Raw genomic sequence first — 23,692 nt, forward strand, 5'->3', positions numbered from 1 at the left:
AGCTTGTAATTTGATTAGGGATATTACTTTCCTTGTTGCTTGCAGATGTAATAGTACTGATAGATATTTGCTGTATTCTGCTTAGGTTATGTTGTCTGGTCCTAGTTCCTAGTACCCTTCCTAGAAGGTGCCTAGGTCCTGAGTCTAGTAGTTGTTCTTGGTTCTGCTCAGAACCCTTCCTAGAAGATGGCCGGGTTTGAACTTGGAACTGTTTTTGGGGTAGTTTGGCCTGATTGGTCTTGTGGTGTTTGGTGTTTGTTACAACTTAACTTTTGTAGGTTGTAACATTTTACTTTGGTAATAAAATCTCTATTTACCAAAAAAAAAAAATGTGGACTCCCTCCGTATTTAAATAATTACTCCGAAACAGTCTTGATTTTGACTTTTTGGTATAATCTAAATTTGTCAATTGATTGATCGGGTCAGGTTTGGGTTGGGTAGCTCTGCATCACAGATTATTTTGGGTCGGGTTTACTTTGGATCACGGTTTGAGAAATGTTCAACTCTAATTCAAAGTTTCGGGTGGGTTTCGAACAATATTTTATTATTTATTATTTTAGCTAATTTTTAGATATTTCTGATTTTTCAAACTTAATCTGAAATTTAAATCTGATTTTTCAAGCTTAATTCAAACTTGCTATTATTTTTCTAATTAATTAATCGAACCTTCTCACTAATATTTTTTAGCCATTACATGCGTACTACATAATTTAATCGTCACCATTTTACCAAGGTACATCAATTACTAACTAATCAAAAATATAATAAAACTAACGGTTTTTTCATCAAATACCCTTGAGTAATTTGCTTATTCACCATATACCCATGAAACTTTCTAGATTCACCATATACCCCCCAAGTTTTACAACAATGTCCTTAATGTACAAATGACTAATGGACATCAACTCCGTTGATCATTAAGGGTTAATTGTGCCATGTGGTAGCATATGATTGGTTGATTTTAAATTATTTACTTTTCTAAAAAATAATTATAAAAAAATTTAAATAAAATATATTGAAAAACCCTAGCCGCCACCACCACCATCTCCACTCGCCCAGTCACCCTTTCCCCATCCCCTTCACCGCCGGTGTCTAATCTCCCCTCCGCCGGCGACCCTACTCCAGTATCCTAGCCACCATCCCGACCCATCACATTTTTGATTTCTCGACCACCGCCCAACTAGAGCCCCGATCGACCACTGCTCCTCCTTCTTTGTCCTCTGACAACGACAACCGCCAAGACCGAAACCGAAACCACGAATCCATGATCCCCTCACAAGTGGGGATTCGCCGCGGAGGCAATTTGCACACTAGAAATGGAAGAAAGCCTTGAAGAACCATTCAAGCTTGATCCATATTCTACCCCAATAGTAAACAACATCTTATTCAAGAGTAGTTACTTTCCTGGGATGCCTTTGGGAATAGTAAAAAAGAAATCTATCTTACTTCTTATCCCAAAGAAAAGCTTTTCTTTTAGATTGGGATATAAGCCAACCAAAAAGGAACTCAAATCTCACGATGCCAAGATCAAAGCACGTAGGGAAAATAACAAGAAAGGGATAATCTCTTTAGTCCCATCCTACAATCAAACCCTCAACGGACAATTCGTTAAGGAGGGAGAAGATTACCCATGCTATGACTTTCCATAACCACTAGTTCTAGAAGGTATCAAGAAGCCTGGATTTGAAATATTCCACGATTACTACTTCTTGAATGACGATCTCGAAATCGTCCAATCGAAACACCCAACTCCAGGGTGCTATGATAGGCAAGCATTTAACTTGCTATTTGGACTAGAGAAAAACCATGTTGCTACAATGACTAATCAAAATGCCATCCAAGATGAAGCTTTTGACCCAACCTCATTAATCCCCCCTTCCAACGAAACCTTCGAGCATGGATGGAGAAAGACTTTCAAGTGGATTAACCATAAAGGTGACAAGCTGGAGATCACCACAGGCGAAGGGGAGATGTTCAAAGAGTCTGATGATTAGTCTAGTCTAGATTTTAAGGAAGCTGAGAATTTAGGCCTTATGGCCATTACCAAGTCTTTATTTTCTAGTTCTAAGGATGAGGATCCCAAAAAGGATTCTCCTCTCGATGTACTTTCTTTTGATTTCAAAAATATGAGCTCTATTTTCGAGTATATGCCTTCTCTTGAATCTTTTAAATGCTATAATAATCAATCTAATGAAGATGATAACATTAATAAACTGGTTAAATTAATGAATAATGAACGACAACAAAAGAATCCTGTAATTGAAGAAACTGAAACAGTCAATATAAGAACTAATGAAAATAAGAAAGAAGTCAAAATTGGCTTAACATTAAATACGGAAGAGCGATCGATCCTCATATCGACGCTTAAAGAATTTGAAGACGTGTTCGGTTGGTCATACAAGGACATGCCTAGAATAAATAGGGAAATCGCGGAACACACCATTCCCTTGAACCCTACCCCTAAACTAGTAAAACAAAAACTTCGACGAATGAAACCTGATGTCGCTTTGAAAATAAAAGAAGAGGTACAAAAACAATTAGATGCTTGTTTCATTCGCGTATGTAATTACCCAGAATGGGTAGCAAACATCGTCCCAGTCCCTAAAAAGGATGGACGAGTTCGCATGTGTGTCGACTTTAGGGACCTCAACAAGGCTAGCCCTAAAGACGATTTTCCTCTACCTCATATTGACATATTGGTAGATAACACGGCTGAACATGCGATGTTATCCTTTATAGATGGATACGTAGGTTACAACCAAATTCTAATTGCAAAAGAAGACGAAGAAAAGACATACTTTATTACCCCTTGGGGTACTTATTGCTATATAGTCATGCCATTTGGTCTAAAAAATGCAGGAGCTACATACCAAAGAACGACTACGACTCTCTTACATGATATGATGCATCAGGAAATAGAAGTATATATGGATGATATGATCGTGAAGTTTAAAGAAAGAATGGGACACATAAAAGCTTTACGCAAATTCTTCACTCACATAAAAGAGAATAAAATGCGATTGAATCCACAAAAATGCGCCTTTGGAGTGACTTCCGGTAAGTTACTCGGATATGTAGTAAGCACACGTGGTATTGAGATCGATCCCTCTAAAATAAAGACAATCGTTGATATGCCTCCCCCTCAAAGAAAAAAAGAAATTAGGGGGTTCCTTGGCAAATTACAGTACATTAGTCGACTCATCAACAAGTTGACAATGACTTGTGAGCCAATATTCAAAAAACTGAAAAAAGAAGAAAAACATGAATGGGACGATCAATGCCAAGAGGCCTTTGAGAAAATCAAAAACTATCTCAAAAGTCCACCAGTTTTAGCACCACTAGTACCCAAACTACCTCTTAGGCTATACATCACTGTTACAGATACGACCATAGGAGCCATGTTAGCATAAGAGGTAGAAAAAGTAGAATGTTATAAGTAAAAAATTCATCCAATATGACACAAAGTATAGCACCTTGGAAAAAACAAGTTTAGAATTAGTGTGGGCAACCAAAAAATTACGACATTATATGCTACCCCACACCACTCATGTGATTTCACATCAAAATCCGATAAAGTATTTGTTTGAACAACCACCCATACAAGGAAGAATATCCAAATGGTTGGTAATGTTGGCCGAATACGAACTAAAATATATTCTTGAAAAATCAATAAAAGGAAAATTAATATCCGATTTTCTGGCTCAACATCCTATTCAAACAAGTCATGCAGAAACTACTCATCTTCCGGATGAAGAGATTCTTATGACACAAGATGACAAGTGGGTAATGTACTTTGACGATGCGTCCAATAAAAAAGGATGTGGTGTAGGAGTATTACTCATAGGTCCAGAGGGAGCACATACTCCAATCTTTGCCAAATTAGACTTTGAGGCTACTAATAATGCCGCGGAATGTGCACTACCAGAAAACTGCTATTTTCCGACGGAAACAATCCCTCGGAAAATGTGTTTCTGACGGAATTCCGTCAGAAACTGTGGTCGGAAAACCTTTTGTAGGAAAATCGACCTTTTCCGACGAAAATTCCGTCGGAATTCATGCGTCGGAAGAAAGTTTCCTACCCGGAAAAATCCATCATAAATCTCCGATGAAATAGTATTCCGTTAGAAAATGTTTCAGCCAAAATAAAAAAAAACACGCCGTACCACCCTTGGCAGGGCATGTCACCACCCTAACCCCAACAGACCACCACTGCCACTACCCCCCACATCAGCCACTACCAGCCCCTAACCCTAACCCTAACCCGAACCACACCACCACCGCCACTACCCCCCACTCAGCCACAACCAGCCACTAACACCACCAGTCCACCACCCACCCCAAACTAAACCTAAGTCCAGAACTAAACTATCCCACCCAAACCCGAACCACACTACCACTCACCCAAACCCAAACCACACCACTAATCACCCTAACCCGAACCACACCACCACTCACCCTAACCCTAAACCCAGCCACCACCAATCACCGTAACCTGAACCACACCACCACTCAGGCCGCCACTCTCCCCAAACTAACCTAAGCCCAGATCTAAAAAAAAGAAAAAAAAAATCAGAAACAAAATCGAAAAATTAAAACATAAAACATACCTTAAATTGAAATATGCTTCGAATTTCACCACGGAAACGGTTTAACAAGGCCAAATTCGGCCATTAAAAGTCTAGATCTAGGCTTTTAATGGTCGAATTTGGCCTAAAAACCTTTAATTTGTTTTCATCCTGAGAAGAGAGAGAAAGGGCGAAACCCTTGACCGAAATTGTTGTTGATGTTGATGTCGTCGGTGTTATTGATGTCGGTGATTGTGGTGTTGTTGATGTCGGTGATTGTGGTGTTGTTGGCGATTGTCGAAAAAGGGGAAAGAAGAGGAAAGAAAGAGAAGATGAAAGAGAAGAGAAGGAGCAGGGGAGAGAAGAGAAGGAGCAGAAATGTAGAGAGAGAAGGAGAAGAGTAGGGCTGAGAAGGAGAATAGGAGAGAGAAGGAGAAGAGGAGAGAAGAAAAGGTAGCGGAAATACAAGTGGGTAAAGGCAGCGTCTTAGGGTTTTAAAAAAATGGGTTTATTTTTTTTAAAAATATATAGCAACGGAAAAATCCGTCGGAAATGGTAAATTATGACGGAAAAATCCGTCGGAAAGCACATATATTTCGACAGATTTAATTTCCGTCGGAAATTTCCGATGGAACAAAAATTCATCGGAAAATTCACTTTTTATTTCGTATCCGTCGGAACCAATCCGTCGGAAATCGCCTGTTTTCTAGTAGTGGTGAAGCGTGCATTATTGGATTAGAAGCAACAACTAGCATAGCAAAAATTGAGGTATATGGAGATTCAAGTTTGATAATAAATCATATACTAAAAAAAATGGAAAATTAAAAACTCCACAATGATATTATACCAAGCACACCTAGAGCAACTCATCGAGCATTTTGATTATATTGACTTTAAATATCTCCCAAGGGATGAGAATCATTCAAGCCAAAAAATCATTAAAACATAGGTTTTGAATCTGACAAGGTAGGGGAATACGTCACGGGGAGAGTATTTGCAGGGAAGCCTAGTAGAGCCTCAAACTCACCAGGTAGTGGGACAATTTCATCCCCCTTAAAGAGGAAAAGATGATGGTTCGAGTCCCAATGATTAACTGCAGCATGGAGGAAATCGAAATTTATGTTGAGTTGTATGTAACTTAATAGGGGATCAAGATGGTATATTTTAAAATCCAATTTATCCTCGGTAGAATGGGAAGTGACCCATTGTTTCAAACGTTGCTCAAATGTTTTCACCATTGTTTAAAAGAAAGTGAAAAAGCATAAATAAAAAAAGAGAGCAATATTTTTCTTTATGAATAAAACTATCAACGAATGAATGTGAGATGATCAAAAGCCTAAACGAAACCACGTTTAAATATACCTAAACGGGGTGATTTTTCGGCAATTTTTGCCCAAAGGAAAGTACACCCGCAGGCGGCGCGCCCTATTCTGTTGCGACACGTTGATTGGTTTATTTTCGTATTTCGAACTACCAAATAATGGAATATCAACAAAATCTTATGACTAATCCATACGTTTGCCTTTGTTAGTTTCGTTTCCTTTCTTTATTCTTTTTTTTTTATTATTTTTTTATTATTTTATTTTCTCCTTTCTTTTTCTAACTTCCTTTTTATTTTCTTTTTTTAATTTTTAAGTTCTTTTTTTTTTTTCTTTCATCCTTTTTCTTTCCCCTTTGTTTTCTTTTTCGTTTTTTTTATTATTTTTTTGAGGGGGGTAAGTCGGGAACACTTTCCCTCCCTCGGAATAAATTTTCGTTTTTAAAAACTTATGAAAATAAAAAATAATAATAATGATATATACAAAAAATATGTGTCATATGTACAACTGTAAAAATAAAAAATGTGCATTTTCCATAAGAAAAAAAATATAAAATTGAAGTTAGGATGCTCGGCGACTCCTGGAAGGCTGCTGTACATCTTGCAAAATCCAACACAAAGATTAGTACACAAAACGTGTAATAACTTTGATATAAAAAAAAGAGATTTTTTTTTGCTGCGACCATCCGATGATCACGGCATGACAAAGCCACGAGGGCTCTCCGATAAGCAGCTCGGAAAGCACGCATAGTCCTCACCATGCCGTTCACGGTCTCTCGCGGAACCTGTTCCAAAACAAAAACATAATAATAAAGGACAGTTATAAGACAAACGTATATGATATATGGAAAAGAAAATATATACATATACAAAATAAAGCATACCGACTCAACCGTCTCAGGTACGAATGGTATGTCCTCATCTTCCGCCAATGGAAGAATCTCACGAATTACCGACTTGAAAGCGTCGGTATACGTGATCTCCGCCGTGGGAAAAGAAGAAAAGTCAAAGTAAAGGAAAAGAAGAAATACTAACCGAAACGAAAACTGGAAAAGGAGTCAGCCTGGATGCAACGAACGTCGGGTAAGATGCGCTCGGTAGCTCCAGCTGCTCCGCTGGATAACCAAGGATCGCCTAAGCTCGATCCTCAATAGACAGCAGGTCCGGACGCAGCATCTGGATCGGAGGGTCTGCAGGGACCAAAGGTTCCTCGGACGAGAACTGCCATAAGACACGCTCGCCTAAGAACCAAGCATCCGTCCTCTGGAGCACAGAGAGTCCCTAATAAAGGGCTCAGAAACGACAGTAAACCATACCTGCCTAGACAAGCTCAGGGACACCGACGATCAAACTCCAAGGACAGAGATCGATCTATGAAACACAACCACATGACAAAATCATCCAAAAAATATAAGGAAAATGTGTCTTGTCAAAATCATACTCACCGACGATGGCTGAAAGTCGCTCGTCTCTTCCTAATCGTGACCAAACGATGGCTGATAGGAAAACGAGCCTCCCCAAGTGTCCTGGGGGCTAGAAAAGGCAGGTACGAGTACCCCCAAGCCTAAAAAAGAATACAATTAGTCAAAAAGCCAAAATGGTGATAAGAAAAAATATAAAAGATTAAGATAAGTACGCACCTCGAGGATACGACCATGCAACGAAATGGAGATCTGAGGCACCTCAGTAGCTGCCGCGGAATCCATCACCCGGGTCGCCTTTCCCATAGCTATAAGCATACGGGTATACGACACCTTCGCCCAACTCAGGTTACCTACTTGCCCCAAATCACTAAGGCAAACAAGTAACCAATGACGAAACACTCTCCTCGATCACTCAGAATAGTGACGGAAAGAACGTGGGCAATGTATATCCGAGCCAGCTGCTCAGGTGTACACTGCCGATCAACCTCGTCAGTCGAAAGCTCGTTGGCAAGAACCGAGTACGGACAAGACTGCGCGTACATATGAAGGACCGCCACAAGATAGTCCCCCACAAGGTCATGCAGCCTCTCGTCTGACCCCTTCACGGTCTCCATAACCACAGGCTCACCTCCGAAAGGAAAACCCATAATCATGGAGAAGTCGAAAGGGGTAACCATCATATCTCCCCATGGGAAGTGGATAGTGTTGGTGGAATCCCACCAAAACTTCAGCAACCCACGAAGGAAAGATGATGATGCAGGCTGACTCAATAAATCCCGAAGAGCCACCAGCTGGGGGCTGATCCCTGAAAGCTCCATCACCTCCTTTACCATGTTGGGTAAACTCTCAAAACGACCTCTTAAGTCACCTGAGCCGTATAGACGCATGCTAGGCTCGCTCTAAAGAAAATATATGAAAAAATTCGATTATGACTTTTCAAAAAAAAAGAGAAAAAGAAAGAAACGATGAAAGGACGGAGGCGCAAAAGAACTCACTATGCCGCGCCAACACCGAATCGAAACATGATGGTTTGGGTCCCACTTAAGGACCTGAGGGTCCTAGTTGGGAGGAGCCTCTCAGACCACATCCTCATGACGACGTCGATCAGCCTTGACGCGTTGCTTTCGAACCGCCTCGTCAGGCACAATTACTCCTAGATCCTCCTTAGCATTGACGAATGGAGGAGAGTCCATACTATAATCGAAAAAATTCCTTATTAGTTTACTTTCCTAAAAAAAAACTAATATACGTGTTCTAGACCCATTTCGGCAGCATAACGACTGCCGAGAGGGCCGAAACACAAAAATCGAATGCCACCCACACTTGGGGCTACGATACATGCAGTTAAACTCAGTAAATGGGGGCTTTAACACCCACAAAAGCCATCCTATACCAGTTTCAACTAAAGTATTCTAGAAATTATATTCATAAATCTCAAAGAATCAACTATTTTCAGGCGAATAATAATAACTTAAACATAATTATCGTCTACCAAACAATCTTAAGGTTCGAACATAGCTAAAATAAACAAGCTAAAGTGTACACTTCGCGCCATTTTTCGGATTCAAAATTTTCGAAACATGATTCATGAAAGTAATTGTAGTTCTAATACTATAATTCACTTCATAATAAACAAGTATAACCAAATGAGCAAGCAAAAAACAACAAAATCAAACCAAATTCGAAGAATAATGCCAAGAACGTACTTAAACAAAAAAGTGCACATACAAGGTTCAATACTCAATCATTTTTCATGAAATTTGTTGCAAAACACTCCTTAAACATAGCATAACAACATGGAACAAACAATTTCAAGAATAATGAACCGAATCAAAAACCCCCAAATTCGAAAATTAGAGTTTTATGGTTCGATTTTCCACAAATTCCGCTAAAAAACGAAGTGGAACAAGCAAAAACTTACATTGGATTGTGGCAAATATGAATAGGGGGCGAGATCAACTTCCTTTAGCTTCAAAAAACAAAAAAGTTCGAGCTTTGTAGAGAGACAAAGAGTCGAAAATGGCGAAGGAAGGAGAGAGAGAGAGAGAGCGAAATGAAAATCGCGTTCAGCAATTTCCTTTTGCTGACTTTAATGTCGCGCGCAACTGAATCTGTTGCACGTGACAGCCCAGCGCAACTCAGAACGATGCTCACGCCTGACCAGCACTACCCACTGAGTTGCACGCGGATACTAGTCACTTAAAAGACGGGTACTTTGATTTCGATCCGTTTGATTTATTTCTAACGGTTCTTGCTCATTATTAGACGTAATGGGGCACAAATTATCGAAATATTTTAATTGCTTTGCATCTTGTAGTTTATTTTCTTCTTTGATAGTTTTTTGCATCATCCTGCATGCACGCCGTGCTTTGTGCCTGCCTCAAGCATACGTTTTGGAATTTTTCGTGAGCGTGTCTTAAAACGTTCCGTAGTGGTGCTTTGCGTAAAAGCTCCCATAAACAGGTTTGTCATTTTACTGTACTAACTTTAGAAATGTCACGTTCTTTTCTTTCTTTTTGGCGTCCACAACAAAAAGACTGGCATATCGTACAGCGTAAAATTGTATGGCGTAGGTGTTGCGTAAAATTTCACCTCTTACCAGCAACGTGATCTACCTCCCGTAACGAAAACGATAGAATTTCTTTACAAACTTTAGGCGTTAGCTAAAACGAGTCGACTGGCGTGCCGAACCATCGAGAACAGACACTTCTCGATTGGAAGCAAATACAGTAGTTAGTGAGTTACTGGCTTATCGGACAGTTAGGGTGTTCGTCAACCCCCTGTATAAAGAGCGACATACCGAAGTAGCACCTATTTAGACACGTGCCCCCAGAGACGCGTGTTTTCATCTTGTGGACAAAACTGCTGAGAGAGTTGCCAATTTTCTTTTCTCTCCCTTGAATTGGATATATGCCTCCAGTCTTGAGACATGTATTTCTATCTTGTCGACCCTGAATACTGCATTTTGGCAAGCGAGTGTCAAAACCTCTATTCATGTGTTAGGCTACGAATGCCGAAACACCTTTATTTTATCATCTTTTAAACTTGTTAAAATCATAGACTAAACTTTCAATGACATATCGAGGGACTTTAGATCAACGATGCCATAATTGAGAAGATATCATCTTCTTTACTCTTTTTTAAACCGATATCTTCTCATGACGTGACATCATTTAGGACAGCCTTTACTTGTAAAAGTGTTCTACATTTGCAAAGGATCAATCTAGATTCTTTAGCGCGTTAAGACTAGAAAATACTTTTTCTAGCCTTAATGGCTACTTGTCTCAAACACTTAGTGAATCAAGGTTCATTTCGACATCCTTAACATTACTGGAAGATTCTCTATTCTTAGGGAACTTCGCAGAATGAGCCTCGAATTTATTTCCTTGGCTACTTTGATCCTCGTCTATCCAAGACTCGATCAAAGTGGGGGCTAACTATAGACATCTACTTTTGGCCTCCTATCTCGACAGGAAGTGCTATGACGATAAATAAAACCATCTTTGTGTTGGATCAATGTGAAGAATACTTATGGACAACAGATTAAATCACAAGAATACAAAATGACTAGCTTAACCCTAAACAAAATGAATTAAAGTCCAAATTAACTAAGCCCGATCATAATTAGGCTTAAGCCTGAGCTTAAAACCTAATTTTGAGATTTAGAGGTGCCTTGGTTAAAAATTAAAACTGTCGCAGAAAAATCCGCGCGCATCTCAATGAGTTGTGCTGGTCTGGCAGCGCAACTCACAAGGTTGCGCATGACACCCAGTGCAACCTCTAGTGATGTGCTCGCGGAAGATTCATAATTTCATAAAAATATAAAATTGAATCTTACAATAATACCGCACGCAAGACATTCAGTTGCGTTGCCCTTAGCAGTGCATCCAAATCATTTGCACTGGGCAGTCGAGCGCAACCCATTCAGATGACCGCGACACCTGCTGCGGCAGAACCCTCGAAACCCTAAACGCACCCATTCCCTATAAATAGAGGCATAATGTGAGGCTCAAAACACATAGAAAATAACCCGAAACTCTGGCAGAAACTTTGTGAACTTGTAAGTCTTAACCCTCTTGTCCTAAACACTCAACCCTTTATTACTACGGTGGAGGTTCCCGAACAAGAAGGATTCCGTAAGTGTTCTAAACGAAGATCTAGCAAGGAAAAGTGGTAAATTCCCAAGCACATAGATCAATCATCTTTTCCTTTTTTGTTTAAACGAACCTTTAATTGATTAATTAGTGTTGTTTGATCACTTTAAACAAACTTTAATTAATTGATTTCACATATTATCTTGCGTTAAATAAAGAATAGAATTAAATAATTAATTGTTGTTTGATCCCTTAAGACAAGGCGAATATTGTTTATTTATCGTTCTTTTCACGAATATTAATTAAATAAAGAATAAGCAATGTAATTCCTATGTGATTAAATGTTTGTAAATAAAATCAACTAACTTAGTTTTTAGGTATCACGTTGCATATATTGTTTGGTGATGAAATTGTGAAAAAGGAAGAGCTAGTAGAGGCCGCACTAGGGCTAGAATAACGATTCCCCCCTAAAGGGAACGTTATTTTAGAACCCTCGCTCCCGAACTCATTTTTGGTATAAGTAGACCAATTTGGGCATGGGTAAACTTACGATTTGTGCTAAATATCCTTTGAACTCTACTTGGGAGAAAGGCATGAACGAGGTTTATGAGTTTTCCTAAAACTCATTGGCGAATCCTTACTAGTTTCTTACAAAAAAACATAATGATAGGATCAACTCTAATTCAAGGTCCCCCAAATAGCCAGGAATTCAAATCCTAATACACCTTAACAAGTGTAAAATCCTAGGATTTTAAAGGGCCATGGGCATATAAGGAAAAGGACCCCCTACAATGGGCATACCTTCCTTACACTTATTAAGGGGTGTGAAGTATGTATGCGTGCTAAATATCCTAGAGATAAATTTCTATTAAGTGATAGTAGGGCTTCTAGGATTTTTGAGAAAATACATTGTGATTTATGGGGTCCATATCGACATGTGTCATCATGTGGAGCTCATTATTTTTTTACTATTGTGGATGATTATTCTCGGGCAGTTTGGATTTATTTGTTGGTTGATAAAAGTGAAGTTTTTCGAATGTTTTTGACTTTTGTTGCAAGGCAATTTTCTCAAACCATTAAAGTTGTGCAAAGTGATAATGATATTGAATTTAATTGCTTGCTTGACTATTTTGGTGCTACTGGTATTATTTTCCAAACCTCTTGTGTGGGAACTCCGTAACAAAATGAGAGCGTTGAGAGAAAACACAAACACAATTTTGAGGTTAGGAGAGCCTTGAGGTTTCAAGCCAAATTGCCTATCTATTTTTAGGGGGAGTGTGTCCTTGCTGCTGCTCATCTAATTAATAGAACATCCACTCCTTTGTTACAAAATAAAACATCGTTTGAAATTTTGTTCAATAAAACTCCATCTTTTGATGCAATTCGTACCTTTAGATGCCTTTGTTTCGCTCATAACCATAAAATAAACGGGGATAAATTTGCTAGTCGGAGTAGAAATTGTGTTTTTGTGGGATATCCCTTTGGAAATAAGGGATAGAAATCATATGATCTTGATTTAAAAGTTTTTTTGTTCTCTCGTGATGTCAAGTTTGTGGAGGGAGTGTATCCTTGTGGTAGTCCGAATGTTGTGAATATAGATCCCATGGTTTTTTATTAAAATAATGATGTTCATGAGGATTTTGTGGAGTATGAGGTTTTTGATGACAATGAGGTGACTATTGGAGATGAGGGTGTTATTTTAGACCAATGAGCAGCTCCCCCGAACGTCGAGCATACAACTTAACACACGCAGCAACCTGAGGGCGTAGGTGAACCGCGACTGGGCAGATTGCTCGCCCAGCACCTGCATCTTCCGCTGGTAATCCCGCGGGCGCGGGTTCCCCTTCGCAGCAATAGGCCTTTGATTCTTCTTCCCCTGATGGATTTCCATCGGGCGTAGGGTTCAGTGAACAACAAAGCAGCAACACCCCTACTGGCGAGAACATCACTAGTCCAGCTACCGCCGATCAGTAATCGAGTGTCGAACCCTAGGGTAGGAGGTTTCGTGAAAAGATTTCGTCGGTCGAACTCCGTGATTATGTGACGCGTTCCATTTTTGCTAATAGTCCGTCTCCGTCCTCTCCGTCTCCCATCATTCCTTCAGGTACGCCTTATCCTTTAGCACACTATATAAATTGTGACATGTTTTCTGTGAATTATCGCAAGTTTCTTACAGCTGTTGTTCTGAGAAAGGATCCAAAATCCTTTAAAGAAGCTATGAAATCTGAAGGTTGGCAACATTCTATGAAAGAAGAAATAAGGGCATTAGAAAATAACGGGACTTGGACCTTAGTGCACCTTCCTCCCGGCAAGAAGGCTCTAGGCAGTCAATGGGTGTAAAAGACAAAATTTTTGTCTAATGGTGATGTTGAATGTCTCAAGTCTCGCTTGGTTGTATTTGGTAACCATCAGCAAGAAGGTATAGATCATAGTGAGACTTTCGCTCCGGTTGCAAAAATGACTTCAATTTAGGCTTTTCTCGCTATAACCACTTCTTAAAATTGGGTGCTTCATTAGATGGATGTTCATAATGCCTTTTTACATGGTGATCTAGATGAGGAGGTGTACATGAAATTACCTCCTGGTTTTGAGAGCTCGGATCCGAGTTTGGTGTGTTGTTTGAGAAAGTCTTTGTATAAATTGAAACAAGCTCCGAGGTATTGGTTTGCAAAACTGACTACGGCTTTGAAAGGGTACAATTTTATTTAGTCTTACTATGATTATTCTCTTTTCACATACACTAATGGCAATGTTCTGCTTAATGTCTTAGTTTATGTTGATGATCTTATTATTTCTGGGAATGATTCCGCTGCAATGACTGTATTCAAGGCTTATCTTTGTGATTGTTTCAAGATGAAGGATCTTGGTCCTTTGAAGTACTTTTTGGGCATCGAGGTTGCTCGTAGTAAATCCAGTTTATTTTTGTGTCAACAAAAATACACATTGGATATTATTTCAGAAGCAGGGTTATTAGTGGCAAAGCCAAGCGGATTTTTGATTGAGCAAAATCACAAGCTTAGCCTTGCTAGTGGTGAGTTACTTGCAAATCCTGAGTTTTATCACAGACTTGTAGGGCGGTTAATTTATCTCTTGGTTACTAGACCAAATTAGGCGTATTCTGTTCATATTCTCCCGTAATATATGCAAGAGCCTCGATCTGAGCACTAGGAGGCGGCTTTGAGGGTAGTTTGTTATTTGAAGGGCACCCTAGGACATGGTATTTTGTTGAGTGTAGATAGTGACCTGACTTTGCAGGGTTGGTGTGATTTAGATTGGGCGGCGTGTCTTCTTACTCGTCGTTCGTTGACAGGTTGGCTTGTGTTTCTTGGTCATTCTCCTATTTCTTGGAAAGCCAAGAAATAACCTACATTATCTACATCTTCTACTGAGGCCGAGTATTGATCCATGGCGTCAATCACAAATGAATTGAAATGGTTAAAAGCTTTGATATTGAGTTTGGGGGTTCAACACCCTAAGGTGATCAAGTTGTTCTGTGATAGTCAATATGCCCTACATGTCCCAGTCTGATTGGTCAATTTTTTTTTTTAAATTTTTGATTTAAAAAAACCTAAAATAAAATATATAAATAAAAATAACCCCCCTGCTCACCCCCTTTCACTGGCATCCACCACCCCCACCAAGACCACCAACCTGAAACCACCCTTTCCTCGACCCCCTTGTTTGTTTCCGGTACCCCCCCCTTCCCGACCCATTTCCGGCACCCTGCTCCCCTTCTCGACCCCTTTGCAGCACCCCCTCCCCTTCCTAACACCGTTTTCGGCCCCCCTCCCCTTCCCGACCCTTTTTCGATGCCCCTCTATTCCCTTTTCCCGATTTCATCCCCTTCCCTAATTTGTTCCCGATGTTAGCCCCCTCCCTTGTTTTCTGGTTGGGAGGCTAGTGTTTTCCGGTGAATTAGGGGGCTGGGTAGTGGAGGTAGGGGGGAGGGATGGGTTGGGTTGGGTTTTTTTTTTCTATTTTTTTATTTTTAAGGTTTTTAAAATTATTTTTTTATGTTTTTCCTTTATTTTTTAAATCAAAATTAAAAAAAATTAACCAATGAGATTGTGACACGTGTCTCAGGTACCTGTAAACCAGGTTAACAACTGGTTTTGTATCATTTTTGGCAGATGCATGTGAAAGGTGGTGTTATTTTGGAATAATCAAAAGGTCGTGCTATTATTGGAAAACTGTCCAAAGGTGGTGTTATTCTGGGCAAATTTTCCTACATCTAAGGCCCCGTTCTCTTCACCTTATTTTTGCTGAACTGAAATTATTTTTAGTGAAACAAAATTATATTTGCTGGACTTAAATTATTTTTACTGAACTTAAATTAATTTTACTGAACTGAAATTATTTTTGCTGAAATGAACTTATTTTTGCTGAACTGAAATTATTTTTACTGATTTTCTATTATAATTCTTCTTTAAGAAAACTGAATTTTACTGAACTGAACTTATTTTTACCGAACTGAAATTATTTTTATTGAAGTGAAATTAATTTTACTGAACTGAACTTATTTTTACTGAACTGAAATTATTTTTACTTAATATTATTTTTGTAAGGTGAAGAGAACAGGGCCTAATTCCAAACTTCTTATAAGGAAAGTGTAACATCTAAAAAATAAAAGAAATTTAAATTAAGTAATTTTTTCTTACATTTAAGTTAACTCAAGATATAAAAGTTCGAAGTTGTGTCTTGAAAATCATAAAAAATGAAATGTAGCAAGTATTTAGATACTAAGGGAGTAGATTGCAAAATCTTACCTTAATCCTTGTGGACTCTGCGGCAATAGCAAGACCAGCAGCTAAGAAACCGACGAATAACACAACTAAGAATGGAAGACTCTCCTTAAGCTCTCCCATGGTCTCTCCCATGTTGATAGATCGATATGGTCGACCTTTTCTTATCTTTGTGTCCAACTAATGCTTAATTAGTTGCTTTATATATTTACTCCTGATGCTTAACTTAATAGAGTTGCTAAAAAATTGAGGGCCTGATACAAATACATAAAATGACAAAGTCGCGGAAGTAACTGTGGATGGGGCATGGAAGAAGGCTTGTGGAAGGCTGGACCATGCGGCAGTAGGTTGGGTCCTTTCGAAAGGGGGAGCGGTAATACGGGAGGGGGGTAGGTGTGTGATAGGTACTTCGGCCCAATGTGAGCTGTTAGCTATAAAGGAAGGTATTGTTATCGCGAATCAACTCTTCAGTCAGCTGGAAATAAGGACAGACATCAAGCTCAATGTACAAGCCATCAGGAACCCGAATCAGGCTCCCAAGGAATTACAGAATCTAATCTTGGATATCCTGTGTTTAACCTCTAATCTTTCTTACTTTTTCTTTTGTTATGTTCCCAGGACTGTTACTTCTAGAGCCCATGACCTGGCGGTAAAAGCTAGGAAATGGGGATAGGAGTTACATTCCTGGCTTACTTTATTTCCCATCTGTCAAAAAAAAAAAAAATGACAAAGTCGCATAATTATTGCATCGTCTATTTATATCTTGTTTACATTAGTATTTTTTAAAGTTCATTCTTTTTCACTTTAATTTCTTATTACGTTGATAAATCAACAAGAATAATTTCATTTTTAATGATTAACATTAGAGAAATCTTGACTCTGGTTTTTTTTTTTTTTTTTTTTTTTTTTTTTTTTTTTTGAGAGAAAGCGAGCTAATGCATATTATTAATCAAGGGACAAAGTGTCCGAGAGTACATAAGGGATAACCATTTCATGGCAATGGTTAATCCATACTTGTTCGACACCAAAAGGCATTAGCTTAGCAAGATGATGGACAACATAATTCCCATCCCTTCGTACATGAGACCAAGAAAAAGACTTAAAATCACAACTACTCGACAGAATGCCCTCCAACACACCATCAAAATCGGTAAAAATTACTGCAGCCTTTGAGAGCCTATTGATTAACACTTGACAATCCGATTCAAGGATCACCTCGTCCACCCCAAAACATTGAGCAAGCTTCACAGCCAGCAGCAAAGCTCTCCCTTCTGCTATTTCAGGGGGCCACCAAGCTCTAACTTTCCTTGTCGCTAAAAACAGAACCTTGCCTTCATGGTTACGAGCAACCACGCCCATTCCCACCCACCCTTCATCGTACAGTGAAGCATCAGCATTTACCTTTACCACGCCTACAGGAGGAGCCACCCACCTGCTCGAACTAGAACGAGTCTTGTGTTTAGGGACTGCATACACCTTCTTGCTATAGGCGCCATATTCATCATCTAGTCTTCGGACTCGGGCAAACAAAATGTCATTCGGTGTCACAAGATCAGAGTGCACCTTGTTGTTTCTTTCGGTCCATATAACCCAAGCAAGATAAGCCGCCTTTTGTTTCACTCTATCCCCAAGCTGACCCCATCTAACCAGCATGTCACACACCCCCTCATCTTCTTTCGGTCTTGCTGCAGCACAACCACATTCATCCCACAACTCACACACATGATCACAGAAAAATATAGCATGGTAAGCAGATTCTTCACCAATGCCACACCATGGACACAAAGCTGAATCAATAATATGCCGGGAGAAGAGCAGCAGCTTTGTTGGGAGCATGAAGGTGCACATTCTCCATAGGAAATGTCGTACCTTCGGTGAGGCTTCAAACCCCATAAATCCACCCAAGCTTGGTGAAATAAATCAAAATCGCAGCCCTTACCAAGCATATACGAGGTCTTATCTTTGTGTCCAACTAATGCTTAATTAGTTGCTTTATATATTTACTCCTGATGCTTAACTTAATAGAGTTGCTAAAAAATTGAGGGCCTGATATAAATACATAAAATGACAAAGTCGCATAATTATTGCATCGTCTATTTATATCTTGTTTACATTAGTATTTTTTCAAGTTATTTCCTTTTCACTTTAATTTCTTATTACGTTGATAAATGATAAATCAACAAGAATAATTTCATTTTTAATGATTAACATTAGAGAAATCTTGACTCCTTTTTTTTTTTTTTTTTTTTTTTTTTTTTTTTTTTTTTGAGACAAAATCTTGACTCCTTAATCAAAGTGACTTATTATAACCTTAAAATACGTACAAGTTATTAATAGATTTCTGACTTAGTAAATGACAAACATTATTATATATATGTTTTTTGAGTTAAGATAATAATTAGGGCCTAAAGTTTTATACTTTTCACCTTTTGGGACCTGAAATTTATTTTTTCACCGTATGGGACCTAAAAGAGAATTTCAAACAAATAAATTAACTATGGTTAAGCGTTGGGATCCACTAATTGTTTTAGGTTTTAATTTATTTGCAAAATAGAATTTTTACTGGTTTCTCCAAAAAAATAGAGTAAGCCGTGTTTACCCAAAAAAAAAAAAAAAAACCTTTTCAACTCTTATTGTTCATCAGAGCACTCCTGTTCATCATCAACCTCACTTTGAAGAAAAATTAAAGCTTTGATGCTGATTTTGGTGCAAATTATTAGCGGTGTGTTAAGCATGTTAACACAAGTAAGTTGTCTATGAATCTTGTACAAATTTTTTACTTCAATTTTGTTTTATCTCATATTCTCATAAATTTTCGCTGGGTTTAGGGATGTTTTGTAAAAATAAAAAAAATAAAAAAAAATAAAATTATGGGTATTCATGAATTATGTTGCAAGATTAATGATTAGTATTGCTATAGTGTTGAATTTATTTGTTTGTTCATGTATTTTAGAATGGTGAATTTTAGTTTGGGGTCAATGTATGCCCAGTCAATTTATGCTCTGCAATTCTCGTCTTGCTAGATGACACAATACTAGTAGAATTATCAATTATATAGTTTGGCAAGATAGCATCCACACCACTAGTAGAATTACCAAGTATATAGTTTTGCAACGAAAGGTTGAAAGTTAGGCAGCTAGTTTACTACATTCTAACATTTAATTTCAATTATATAGTTCAATGATCAGATGATCAACTACTTAACCATTCCAAACTAAATCAAATGATCATACATCGATGCATGGTTTTAGTTACCGAACCATACTAACTAATGAGAAATAGAACATAACTTTTGGAATTTTAATGTATCCATTCGAAAATGACAAGAAATTCTGGAATTTTGATTATATTCTGATAATGAAATTTAAGAAGAAATAATTAAAATCTGATGTTATTCTGAAAATAAATTTCTAAAGAAATTGTGAAATTTCGATGTTATTCTTTAAATTAAATCTTACTTTAGAATTGTGTTTGAAGGATTATAATGGCTGAATAGATAATGCTCACCATCTAATGAAGAGGAATGCTAATGTTGGAGATATTGTTGTGATAGTTGTAGGGTGAGCCCCAGTTTCTCTTCTTGAGAAACATTTAGTGTTTCTCAAATGGCAAGAAATGTAAATAAAAACAACTTTATCAATATTTTATTTATTTTTTGGGTGCTGACTCACCCCTCTCTCTCCTTCCCTTCTTTCTCCTACTTCCTTCTTCTAGCTTCCCATGGCTTCTCAACGTGAAAATGGTGAAATCTTTACCAAGATTTTAGACAACAACCCAACACCACGGCATAAACCAACCCCAACCCACCATCCCGACAGCCATTTCTGGCAGTTTCCGACGGCTTCGCCGCCGAATTCTACGAAAACCCTAAGAAAAAAGTGGAGAAATAAAGGGCATTGTTAACCCTAGATGGTAGGTGTTATTCGTTTTTTAATTTAACCTCAAAAGCTGCTTCAATGGTAGAGAGAAAGGTGCTTCAATGGAGGAGAGAAGCTGCTTCAACCGTACAACTAGAAAGTACTATAAATTGTGCAAAAGAAAATGAAAAATAGAAAATTACATTTCTATCTTAGTTTTATTAGTTGAAAAGACAAATTTAACCCTATGAGATACATTCTATGTTTATCAAGAAGAGAAACAGGGAATTACCCATAGTTGTAGGCCAATGCAAGGTGCTGCTATTAGCTATGTAAGGTGGATCTTTTAGGTGCTTGTATTTGGGGATGATATGAAGAAGGCTTGTTGCTGTTTTTGGATGTTGGAAGCTAGATGCTGTTGTTTTTGTTTTGGAATTTTGCATTGTAGTATGCTATTTTAGTTTTAGGAAAAAAACTGGAACATAGAAGGCTAATTTTTGAAGTAGAATTTTTTTTTTTCTTAAAAAAAATGTATAACTGATGTTCACAATGTTGTTTTGCTTTGGAATTATATATATATATATATATATATATATATATATATATATATATATATATATATATATATATATATATATATATATATATATATATATATATATATATATATATATATATATATATATATATATATATATATATATATATATATATAATTTTTGAACTCTAATCAATGCTCAAATTGGTTAGTAAATTTTTCAGATGGGTTAAATGGCTTGAAATTTAACCACAGGTCCCAAACGGTGAAAGAAAAAAGTTCAGGTCTCAAAAGGTGAAAAGTATAAAACTTTAGTCCCTAATTATTACCTTAACTCTTTTTTTTTTTTCTGGTGAAATAGTGGGTCAGAGCCCCAAAACAGAATAAAACACACTAACAAAAAAAGCACAGAAACAACAAATATAAAAAACAAAAACTAAGAAACTAAAAAAAACACCAAGTCTGCTGCCTCCCCAAACGATAGCAGCTCAAAGCCTATTATTTCCACTCTCCGTAACTAGCCTTGGCCAAGCCACCCCGCTCAAGTCCTCCAATAAAACCGTCTTAAGATCCTTTGGAACCGCTTCAGAGGGAACACCCGAGCACTCCGCATTCACCCTATAGTTAGCCAACCAGTCAGCCACAATGTTCACTTCTCTATGACAAACATTATTATCAATATACTTCAGTCATTCTCTGAACATCGATTTCCAGCTAACGCACAACTCTTACCACTGATCGACTAACGCAACTCAACTTACCTCATTCAAATCCAATTTTCCAAAAATAATAAAATACATTAAATTTAACGAATTAGTCATATTACATCCAGGGCCGTCTTAAACATTTTTGGGGCCTTGTTCTAATCTTAGTAATTGGGCCCTAATTAAAAGAAAAATATTTGTACACACAATTAATCAATTATGTAGTACCCAAGCTACCCATTTCAGCCTTGTCAAAAAAAAAAAAAAAAAAAAAAAAAAAACACATTTCAGCATTGCTTTGAGCCTTTAAATTTCTACCTTAAAAACAGTAAATTGGCAATAATAAGCTATAGTAGCAAACTAAAATAGAACAAAAAAAAAAAAAAAAAAAAAAAAATAATATAGTATTAATAAAAATAGCATCTGAATAACACCATATGAAAATAAGTACAGTACTACGCAATACTTGATCAGTTCGTTGATTGAGCAAATTCCTTGAAAATTGAACTTCAACTCTTTCAATTCTTATAAATTCTATGGAGTATATATTTTAATCTCAAAATTAATTTGAGTATGATACTTCGTATAGTTTAAATAATTACTCTATCATTCGTTACGGAAGAAGAAATGAAATTGAAAGGAAATTTATAGGGGGTAAAAATTTAGCCGTAAAAATATTTTGTATGAAAATTAAGGGATATATTTGTGAAAAACACCAAGTTTATGCCTCCATTAGAAGCAATCAAAGGTGAGAAAATCCTTTTCATGCCGAAATACGTAATCGATGGAGGAAGGCAAAAAAGTTTAATTGAAAAAATTTAGAAATTTGGGTAAAGTAAGAAAATTAATGACAAATTATTAATAAATGATGATGGAAAGTTTTAGAAATTTTAAGAAAGTTTAGAGTAATTTACGGAGAAGATGGGCATTAAATCTTTTATATAATTGCACAGTCAGTTAACTAAAATCCTCCAAAAGCCAAATTCTCAAATCTCATGCATTGGTTTTTTTTTTTTTTTTTGGCTATAACCTCCAATATAATAATTTTCTCTTCTCCATTTTTTTTAATAACATCAACTTCTCCATTTTTTCTAATAACTTCCACATCTCCTATTGTTTTTTCTTTCTTAATACACATGTTACGTATATACCGTGCGTTACGACGGATACACTCTAGTTAGAGTAAATAAGGGAGGAAGATGAAAAGTCAGACACAAAGCAGCAATTTTTTATACGAACTATTAACATATGGGCTCCTCTTTAAATTGGGCCCCTCAAAACTTGGGCCCTATATTAAGAGTCTGTTTGTACAGGCCCTTAGCCGACCCTGATTACATCATTTTACTTATTTATTTCCAGCTTGAAACTAACGTATCTACACATAATTTCAAAATGTTAGAGAGCAAAACAAAAGAAGAGAGAAAGTACCAGAATTGTATGGCTAGTTCCGCGGTCCAAACCTTGAGTCAACAGCTCAATCTTCTATCATCAAGCATGCAGATGGTAGTAGGGCAGGGATAAGAGGTAGAGTTAATTAAAATTGTGATTAAAAATTTGATACTACAAAAAGAAAATCGAACAGCAAAAAGACTAAATCTCATGACCAATACCTGGTCTAGTAATAAAATATTACGAATGCATATTAATATTAAATGAGATTAAGTGATAAATTAGAGAGAAATATAATTGAATGGCTTAGCTTTCTCATTAAATATGGCACACAATATATAATTGTTACACTTTCCTTAACCTAGAATCCAAGATATCCTAGAATTCTAGGAAGTTAACTATAATACAAAAGATAATCTTTGCTAAACAATATCTTCCCAAAATATATTATACGATATATCCTAATACCCCCCTCAAGTTGGAGCATGCGGATCTGAAATGCCCAACTTGGAAAGAAGACAATCAAACTGTGACTTGTCGAAGGCTTTAGTAAAAATATCAGCTAACTGTGTCTTTGTAGAAACATGAGATGGAGAGATCAAGCCTTCATTAATTGCATCACGGACGAAGTGACAATCAACCTCAATGTGCTTCGTTCGTTCATGAAAAACTGGATTCTTTGCAATATGCAAAGAAGACTGATTATCGCAAAATAATTTGATTGCCTTTGGATGTTGGAAACCCATACTTAACAACAAGGCCTTTAGCCATTTGAGCTCACAAGTGACACCTTCCATGGACCTATATTCGGCCTCAGACGAAGAGAGAGAAACTGTAGGTTGCTTCTTCGTTTCCCATGAAATAGGAGACTTTCCAAGAAATACTAGCCAACCTAAGAGAGAATGCCGAGTTAAGGGACAAGCGGCCTAATTAGAGTCACACCACTCCTGCAAAGTCAAGTCACAAGCGGAAGTCAAGAGAATACCCTGTCCCGGGGTGCCTTTCAAATAACGTACCACTCTTAAAGTGGCATCCCAACGCTCGGTATGAGGAGCCTGCAT

General features: G+C 37.5%; 1 protein-coding gene across 1 annotated transcript; it reads right to left on the reverse strand.

Annotated features, from left to right (window-relative positions):
- Positions 1-16,570: 16,570 nt before the first annotated feature.
- On the reverse strand, positions 16,571-17,991 carry LOC145581038 (uncharacterized). The gene is made up of 2 exons (XM_081638109.1): positions 17,158-17,991; positions 16,571-16,618 (listed from the first exon to the last, which is right to left on the reverse strand). Exons 1-2 carry the CDS (start codon positions 17,989-17,991, stop codon positions 16,571-16,573), a joined length of 882 nt encoding a protein of 293 aa, XP_081494235.1.
- Positions 17,992-23,692: the final 5,701 nt, after the last annotated feature.

The sequence above is a fragment of the Chenopodium album genome, chromosome 15 (assembly GCF_948465745.1).
Source record: "Chenopodium album chromosome 15, dcCheAlbu1.1, whole genome shotgun sequence".
In the NCBI taxonomy this organism is placed as follows: Eukaryota; Viridiplantae; Streptophyta; class Magnoliopsida; order Caryophyllales; family Amaranthaceae; genus Chenopodium; species Chenopodium album.